The sequence below is a fragment of the Amia ocellicauda genome, chromosome 18 (genome assembly GCF_036373705.1).
Source record: "Amia ocellicauda isolate fAmiCal2 chromosome 18, fAmiCal2.hap1, whole genome shotgun sequence".
Classification (NCBI taxonomy): Eukaryota; Metazoa; Chordata; class Actinopteri; order Amiiformes; family Amiidae; genus Amia; species Amia ocellicauda.
This window is the reverse complement of record NC_089867.1, coordinates 24347829-24357129: the sequence shown is the minus strand read 5'-3', so window position 1 is coordinate 24357129 and position 9301 is coordinate 24347829. Positions and strand designations below refer to the sequence as shown.

Below are 9301 nucleotides of genomic sequence, written 5' to 3'. Positions count from 1 at the left end.
GCATTTGCTGCATGAAATTAGTTGTGGAATATGAAATTTATTCCCAGCAGTGTCCCACAATCCCCTGCTCCTGTCCCCTTTATTACATTATTTTACAATCACATTTGTAAAGCGGTTAAACATGGAGCTGAAGAGTTAAAAATTAACCGCCAAAATCAGAGAATGGGGGGGGGTTGGCACTGGGCCTCCAGCCTGTAAGTGAGACAGATTACAGAGACCTGAAACACAGGCCGCCTCCCCGGAGGTTGTGGGAGACAGGACACACTCAGCCAGTGAGAAATGGGTTTCTTATGTTCGTTCCTTTTATTTGTCTCATTCGCATTGGTTGCTCGGTCCCTGCAATTGAAGTGTATGCACGGCCAGCCGGCAAACCCCAAACGCGACGACGCCATCACTCTCCTTGGCACGAGCTGAAGCCGTGAGTCAGGGACCCAAACAGATCTGCACACCGGATTTGTTCACAGAAGCATTCAGAGCCTCTTGGACGTGGGAGCGTTGACTTGATGGTCAAACGCATCCCAAACAGTGGAAAAATAAAATGATTGTCTTGTTAGTGCATCACTTTAATTCGTTATAACTGTTATCTGTACACACGTCCTTATATTAGCACCGCAGAGCAGTTATGTAGAGCTCTCATGTTCACTTTGTTTCTTGGCAGTGAGCTGACCAGCAAAAAGGACCGGTTCTGTTCTTCAAATGAGAGGCCACAATTCCATTCACTCTTTCCCAACCAATCAGGTACAAGGAAACTAACGGATTCCTAACCAGGTTATACTGATTTCTATAAATACCGCACGTTATCTTTTGATTAATTCCAAAAGCCCCAATCTAAGTAACCACCATTTTGTAAGAACATTATCAAAGTCATGGATGAGCATCAAATATATAATAGTAGAAAGAAAATGTAAGGGAAGCCCAGTTGTCCTTCCTTCGGGAATGAGTGCAGCCCGGCCTCACAGCGGCTCCACGCAGCTGGGGAACGAGGTGTCCTCCACACAGCGCCGTCTGGGCATCAGCTCTTATCGTGTGCACACATCGTCGTTGCACTGGAAGACAATGAACAGAAAATTCAAATTCCGAATGTCTGCCCGACACATCATAATCATACGATAATCATTCAGATAGAAAGATCCTTCAATTTAACACGAGAAGGGAACTCCATAAAGACTCCCATAAACCCCCACTGCCTCCCAGCCTCCACTCTCACCGCGCCTCGCCATGCAGCCCAGATCCCACTCTTCCAAGAACCTGCTCGTTAGGCGGAGGGACGATAACGAGCTCGTTAGGTCAGGTGTGTTTCTGCTCCACTGGCTGGCTGGCTGGGCTCCACAGGTCTGACAGTCCAATTACACGCTCCCTGCCGAGCTTCAGTCACCTTTAAGCGGTGGTTACCAGGGATGCCAGGATCAATCCTCGTCCCCGCACCGCAGGACTGAGACCGGGCACAGACAGCAGGGAGGCTGGAGGGGCCAGTCAAGGACATCCAGAGGAACAACAGGGCGGATGTGGCTGAATTGAACATCACTGCTGGAAGGAGAAGTGAGCGAGGGTCTCTCTCTCTCTCTCTCTCTCTCTCTCTCTCTCATCACCCCGGGGGCGACAGAGCGAATTAGCGGGTGACAGTGCGTCTCTGGGAGGGACAGTGTCCAGAGATCAGTATTGTGTCCACAGCCAGCAGACGGCACAATCTTTCTGTGAGGCACGGCTCTGTAACGAGACCAGAAGGCCACCACTGGAGAGGGAGAAGGTCACGGTGCGATTAGATCATTAGATCTGTGCTAATTAACCCTCAGTCCCCATTACACACAGCCCTCTCCCCAAGACCGACCGATCAACTGCTACGACACAATGTGACAAGAGCACGGAGGGCCACAACTTGTCACACCCCATGTCCGTCCTCTGGGGAAAGGCACTTCACAGCAACAGCACTGCAGTTACTCAGAGATACTCCTGCACTTCATGCTGCAAGATTGTTTTTCAGAGGTTCAACAGCTGCAGCCTATCGCTTTTGTCTCCTTAGGAAGGAGGCGGTGTTCGACATTCACAGCGAAGGGGCCTCTTTCATTTATTCACCACTCGGAGAAACCTGTATAGCCTCGGGGGTTTGCTAAAAAAAAGAACGAAAAGGGGACACTGCAAGTGTGTGGGAAATATATAACAAAATACTAAAAAGAAATCAAATTGGGTTTCAGATCAAGAAGCTTCAGACACGTTATAGTGTTACAGCTCGCTGAAATGAGATGTAAGGGAGGCTGTTAATAACGAAGGATGTTTTTTCTAAGTTATGGCAGTTGGGGGGGGCAAGCGACTTCAAATCAGAACACAAATCTGAAACAAAAGCTGAAATAACGACAGCAAAAACTGAAGTAAGGAAGCACCAAGACCTGGCACTGGAGCAACAAAGTTAGACAAAGGACAAAGTAAACAGTACGCAGCCAAAAACATAAATTAAATCAAAAAACACTATATTTTCGGGTTTGCTTGTGCCAGGCAGTCCAGTGTTTTCAACTGACGGAGAGGAGGAGGAGGAGGAGGCCGCAAAATGTCTATCCTGTTGAAATATCTCCTGACAAATAGCAAGAGTGCTGAAGTAACGGCAACTTGTCCTTCCTTCCTGAGGGAGCGGGAGAGAGAGGGAGATTGTACAATACCCCCGGTGCCAGAGGCCCCAGCCCGGGCCCACATTGTTGACCCAGCTGCCCGGGGCTGGAGGAGATCCGTCAAGAAGAAGTTTATGATTTCCACCCCAGATCCGTACCCCCGATAAGGGCCGCCTGAGTGACACCTTGTTTACAGTGCGCCGCTCCAGACAGCCAGACACACGCCCAGGCCCGAGCGGGGAGAGGCTCCAGTCGGGCAGGAGTTCATCCTGGGGCTTCATTTGGCTTCTCCTTCCAATTATTTTAATTCCTGAGAACGATGTGACGGGTGGTCGTGGGAAGCACTTTGTGTGGTTTCTATAAAAGGTGGTACGGGATGAGGAACAGAATACACTCGTTACAAAACACCCCACACCCCCAGCCTCTGTGACTGCAGAGATGTGCGAGACGGGGGCCTCTCGAGGCGGCGTGAATAGCTGGGGCTGGGAGCGAGCGGCCCCTCTTTGGCCGGACACGTGAGGGTCAACACACACACACTGGACAGATTGGGGGCTCACAGTAATTGAAAGCAGACGTACACACAGTTAATGGATGTACACGGACCTGTTTGTACTCATACACACACACACACACACACACACGTCTCAGCTGAATCTTACTGCAAGACCCAGCTGGATTGACAAAGCTCTGAGAGGAGATTCTGAATGAAAATCTATTTTACACAGGGTATTTTCCAATTGTATTCAAATTTGCACTATATTAGCCTCGAGCTGTACTTCTACAACAGCTGTTGACATTAAGGGTAAGAAGGAGTTAAAAATAATAATACATACACTGACGAGAGAAGGGTTCTCCTGGGATTCATTTTCAGGTAATTATTTAATCGCAGAGCTGGCATGGCTTGGGGAACCTCTTTGAGACCAAACTGGGCAAAGAGTTACAAACAACCAAGCGACTCTACAGCTCAGCCTCCAGCTCCTGTCCTGACGAGGCCAAACCCCCACTACTCGGTCCAAAGTGAAAAATTGATTTACAAAGAAGAATTAAAAACAAAATCCCCGCGGGAGCGAGGGCGGGTTTGCGTCTTGCCGTTTGTTTTGCTTTCTGTCATATTTTGAGAAGCACCAAGTGGAAGAAAAACGAAAAGGTCAACTAAAAACAAAACCACCAGAAAAACAACTAAAAAGAACTAAAACAAACATGGTGATGTGTTAAAAATACACCAGAGGAAGGAGGAAATTAGCAAATTCTAAAGAAATCCAAAGACATTAGGACTGCCTGTTTCCTGGTGCAGAGAACAAGTTTGACAGAGTGAGGGAGACGGATCGAGGCGCCAGCCAAGTCAGGGCCTCGCGATCCCGGGTCCAGAGAGGAAATACGGCTCAAGATTTTAAATTAATCAATCAATTTGGTAATTAATCATCATTACACACCTCTACCCCGATAGAACAGTCCTCAGGAGCCAAAAAATCTCACCATGTTATAGGTGAAAGTGCGTTATATAATAGATACAGCATATTAATAACACCAGCACTACACACTGCTCGATGCAGCCATGTGGGCTCAGTTTCATCAACACAAATCGCTGCTCTGTGTGTCACGCTTAGGAACATGCTAAATTCACATAACATACCAGAAAACGCTTTTAATGACACATCCTCACAAAATGTTGTAAAACAGGATTTGAGAATTTTAGCAAACAGGACCACAAGCCACTTTCTCACTCACACAATGCTGTAATACATAGGTGGTGAAATAATATTAACGGTTAACTATTAGATAGTGTGAAAACATCCCGGAGAAGGAGTTCCTACTTAGAGAAAAGGTTAAACTGAAGCTCAGAAAGGTAAAGTATTCAACGGATTTAACTGTCAATGTAAAAATTTTGATTAAGACTTGCAAACAAGACTTTTTTTAATTCAGTGAATATCGGAGTGAGTTTAAAAATGCTGTAAATACGCTCGGCTTTGTGTTTTTCGTCTTTCAGAACCATTTTTGCTTTACTGCACTCTCTCCGAATTCGTGTTTTATCGTAGTAAAGGTGTAATTATTATTATTATTATTATTATTATTATTATTATTATGCATCTACATTTAACGTATTCAGATCTCTGTGCTTTCCTCAGCTCTGTCGGAAGCGTGACTTTTTGCGCCCCACTTTGGAGCTGTCCACAAAATCTGAAAGGCCCAGAAACGGGCTCTCTGCGTGTCATAACAAAGAGAAGCGCACAATGGAGAGCACTGTCTGCCATTGCTATTAATACTCCGGTACTTGTCCGCCACTATCCCGTGCGGGTTTTAAAACACAGAAACTCGAGAGGAAAGGGAGGGTTGTCCGTCAGCCCTCTCTGTCTCTGCCTGCCTTCTTAGTTTTCTCTCTCTCTTGCCCCGCGTGTCCCATTTGTTGGCCAGGGTCCGAGTGCACAGAAAGCCCTGGCTATTGGGGTAAAGCAATGAGGTTCACCATCCATCAAACATAAATAAATATCGCCAGTGAAAACCAACACACTACTGTGAACTCCCCCTGCTGTCCACACTGAGACGAGCCTCCACCTTCCCTCTGCACCTCTGGGCCTGAACTAGAAGCCACGTCTGTCTATGTGAGTTTCCTTAAAGCAGCCCCTGCCCAAATCAAACCCCAAGGCAGTGAGAGAGCGAGCTTCTCTTTTCTCTCCCCTTGCACAAGTATTCACACCCTCTCACCCCCACCCCGGACCTGTCTCCCTGCCTCACCTGAGGTCTCTGGCCTGGCTGCACCTCGGCGGAGATGCCCAGAGTCTGGACGATGGTCTCCAGGGGGACATGATCTCCGGGGGAGTCCTGGACAAAGTGCAGCAGGACCTTCTCCCCACCTGGGGGTGCAGACAGTGTAGCATGAGAGACGCCAGGCTGGGCCGGGTGGGGGACAGAGAGAAGCACTTTGACCCCCACATAGAGAGAGAGGCTTTGAAAGACAAAGACGGGGACAGAAACTGGCATTCGCACAAACTATACTCCTTATTAGTAAATGATACGATTTGTTATTGTGTACTGTGAGGTACAACACTGCTCCCTGGTGGCTGATCTATATCAGTTTAGTCAACGGCTACACTGAGCATCTTTTCTGTGTCATGTTTATATTCAAAAACACTTCAAACAGAACATGGAAGAGGATTGGGTGGGGGTTCCAACACAAAATACTTCAAATACAAGCCTGAAGCCAACAGTAATAAAATAAGTTGATGCCATAAGTTAAAATACTGCAGCTGTGAGGATTTACAGATTTCTCAGCGTAACTCAGTTGTGTCCTTTTGTTTACCTCGGTCCACGATGAGCATGCCTCCACTCTGCAGCAGATCGCCAGAGAAATTTCCCTGGATTCCCTGGGCGTTCGCCTGGAGACACACGAGACGCCCATTAAACCCGGCTGAGGTCAGAACAGAGATCTTAAGTGCGGTCAGACGCCAGATGCCAGACGGTGCCAGCCTGGCAAACATCAGTGGCGGCACACACACGCTCCCTGCATCTCACAATCCGGTGATCGGAGGTGTGTGGCACGTCACGGGTCGTCTAGTTTGCTTTGTAATCGGCTAATCAAATCCCGTGTGCGCTCTCGGTAAGGGCATCTGATACATAACTATATTATTAATAAAAATATAACTGCCAAAGCGAGTGGAGGAGAATCCACCCACAGGTGTAAGATGTTGCTCATTCTCTCAACGGTTAACGTCACACTCCTAATCAATCTACTGCTAGCGCGCCTCTCCCTCAGTTAGAATTAAACCCATGTGACCACGATCTACGGGAACAGGCCCGAGCTTTACCTTGGTGGCAACGTCGCGCACTTTCTTCCCCAGGGCCGCCGGCACCACGCTCAGGGCACCGTACCTGGAGAGAGAGACACAAGGAGGTGAAAGGCCGAGACAACCGGCGGTCACAGTCACAGTCACAGTCACAGTCACAGAACCACCTTGGAAGGCCGAGGAGTTCGACAGACCGGTCTGAAGCTTTGGTAGAGAATCTTTAAAAAAAAAAAAGCACCGCCACACACAGTCCGGTTCACAATACCCAAGGAGATGAAAGAGAAGACCCCATGAGACGGGTCGTGTCAGGACTGCGCACAGGTTTCAGAGGAGCGATTGATGTGCTCAGATGAAAAAGTGTTTCTTCTTTTCCCATGCATGTGTGAGAAGAGGAGAAGAAGAGAACGCCGGAGAACTCACCTTTTGAAGCCCAGATCCTTGTAGCACTGCTTCTTCTCATCAATGTACACGTCTAGAAGGACAGAGAGGTAAAAAGACATCATATTCCAGCTTCTGAGGCTTTTTTTGGGGGGCTTTCTTCCTCCGTTTCTGAATTCTACATTCCCCTCACAGACTCCGCAGCCCGCAGGGAGACTTTCTCCACCTGGCGGTCTGCGCCCAGCCTGGGAGAAAACTACATTACTGCACATAATGTTATACCGTTACTTTGTTATCTGGTGTACCCTGCTTTCACAATGCTTCCCTAAGTTCTTCCATGTTTTGATCACAACTGCAAGGCCTTTACTGCACTGCACGATCATATTACCATCATTTAGTGAGGCACATTGTTTCCATAAGACCTTTAATATGAAGAAAGACGTACAGAGGCCTTTCCATGCAGCAGTTAAGCAGTAAAACACACCTCCTGCTCCGCCTCTCCCTCGCTGTTATATACACAAGTCATGTTGTGTAACGCTGGGAAGGCGTTCATATAACGAGGTAATGACTGGTGGATTTCTCAAGCCAGGCATTCTACAGGGGGAGACGGTTAGTGTTTCTAAAGACTGTGATGCAATAAATAGATTTCACTGTCTTAGTCACTATCATGTTGAAGGCAATTAAATGTAATAGGCGAAGGATAAAGAGTGTCACCAGCTTTCCCATTTTTTGTTTTTAAATGATCATTAACAAAGCACAGTTCAGATTAAGCAACACTAGGTTTTGTTTGTGTGCAACAGATTTGACGATGCACCGTTTAATGATATGGAAGTGTTGCAGTACAGTGAGGTGTTTATTCCACAGATAGTTGCATTCACGTCAACATACAACAGATTTAAATCCTGATCCTACGAGCAGCACCGAGGCTGTGCGACCCTTGAACAGTGCAAACTCAAAACACATCTTACATTTCACCAGACTCACCGCCCTTGAAGAAGCCTCCCTCCTTGAACTCCCGAAGGCCGGTCTCCTCGGGCCCGATGCCCACCAGCGCCACGCCGTTCTCACTCAGGTCCTCCTTCAGCTTGCTGACCTCCGCGGCCGTCCAGCGGCAGATCTGGCAGCCGAACCGACGCAAGAAAAACAGGACGACGGCCTGGTCCTGCCACAGAGACTGCAGCTGCACCATCTGAGAGAGACAGAGAGAAACTTTAACATCCACAGCTTTCCCCCCCGTTTTCTTTTTTGTTTTTCAGGAGTGACACAGAAATTTTACCTAATTAGAAACTGTAGAATTGGTACAACGAGCAACTCCGTATGTAAAAGCTCTGAATTCAAATGGAGAGATGGACAGACAAGACAAGTAGCAGGGATAGCAGGGGACGGAGGGACAGAGGCAGAAGACAGAACAACACAGAAAAAGGGACAGAAGAGAGGGAAGAGATGGAGAGGAATGGGGGCAAAGAAAAAAACAGCCAGGAAAACTGATGAGACAAAGGGCAGAGATGTTACACACATGTCCTCAGCCCTGATACAATCAATGCACAAAAGGCAGATCTATCCACATTTCATTTAAGGCAAATCAGCCGTGAATTGTGTAAAGGGCAATGTCAGTCACATGGGGCAACTAACTAATAACACTGATTATGACCGATAAGTACAATGACTAGAGCACTGTGCCTGTGTGTGTAAATCGTTAACCAACTTAACTCACAATAATAAACCACAGCCGAGTGGATGGGTCATATTTATCAGTGGGACGGTATGGGATCCTGGGAAAGCACTTTACTCGGGGGTCACTTATATAGCCGTCTACATGGCAATAAACACATGATTGTATGCAGTATTAATGAGAATAAAATAAATAAATAAGTCAGACATCATTTAATGGGATTCAAGTCAATCAAACACACACACAAATTAAAAAAACGGACAGATACTATAGTAAAATGGCTGTAAAGGTAATTTGCTGTAAACTGACTGATGACCCGTTAATTTGTTAGTACATTGCTATACTTAATCAACCGATCATTTTGCTGTCCCTCTGAAGAAAACGCGTTCATTTGCAGAATAATAACTAAGTATCACCCGACCTGTCTCTTGTTGCAAAGTTACACAGAAAACACCGACTACAAGTTTTATAATGCATCGCATTTCCACAAACCTCTCCAGTCGCAGCATTCTTCAGCACATTCGCGCCGATTTTAGCCAGGTCTACAGCGCTCATTTTTCTTCAATTAAATATATATATATATATATATACATACAATTAAAATCTATGAATGTTACAGCAAAACGCTTCTAACAACCTTCCTGCTGTGTCTGTCTCACACGCGTAGTGGGAAGAGCCGCAGTAACCACGCCCCCTACTACACCGGTGTCCAATTACAACTCGCATGTCGAATTGAGGGAACCAATCACGGAGCGAGGGAGGCGTGTCTATCCATATAAAGGCGAATTGAGGCGTGTCCTGTTGCATAAAGTTCCTAATGGGCGTGGTCTCGTACAGTTGGGCGTGGTTAGGGTGCAAGGTCGGTACTG

General features: G+C 47.0%; 1 protein-coding gene across 3 annotated transcripts; it reads right to left on the bottom strand.

Moving 5' to 3' along the window:
• Positions 1-542: 542 nt before the first annotated feature.
• Positions 543-9095, bottom strand: prxl2b (peroxiredoxin like 2B). Of its 3 annotated transcripts, none has more exons than XM_066691461.1 (7): positions 8925-9094; positions 7745-7949; positions 6803-6854; positions 6404-6467; positions 5899-5974; positions 5334-5489; positions 543-1046 (listed from the first exon to the last, which is right to left on the bottom strand). In XM_066691461.1, the coding sequence occupies exons 1-7, from the start codon at positions 8985-8987 to the stop codon at positions 865-867; spliced, it is 798 nt and encodes a 265-aa protein (XP_066547558.1). In that variant the 5' UTR covers positions 8988-9094; the 3' UTR covers positions 543-864. The 3 variants fall into 3 exon arrangements, with proteins under 3 accessions (XP_066547558.1, XP_066547559.1, XP_066547560.1); XM_066691462.1 differs by having other exon boundaries at positions 864-1046; positions 5334-5544; positions 8925-9095; XM_066691463.1 differs by having other exon boundaries at positions 884-1046; positions 5334-5452; positions 8925-9092.
• Between the last annotated feature and the right edge of the window lie 206 nt (positions 9096-9301).

Coding starts and splice junctions, on each gene's coding strand:
- prxl2b (XM_066691461.1), bottom strand. CDS start 8,987: ATGAGCGCTGTAGACCTGGCTAAAATCGGCGCGAATGTGCTGAAGAAT. Junction 7,950..8,924: donor AGAATGCTGCGACTGGAGAG/GTTTGTGGAAAT, acceptor TGTCTCTCTCAG/ATGGTGCAGCTGCAGTCTCT. Junction 6,855..7,744: donor GGGAGGCTTCTTCAAGGGCG/GTGAGTCTGGTG, acceptor CTGTCCTTCTAG/ACGTGTACATTGATGAGAAG.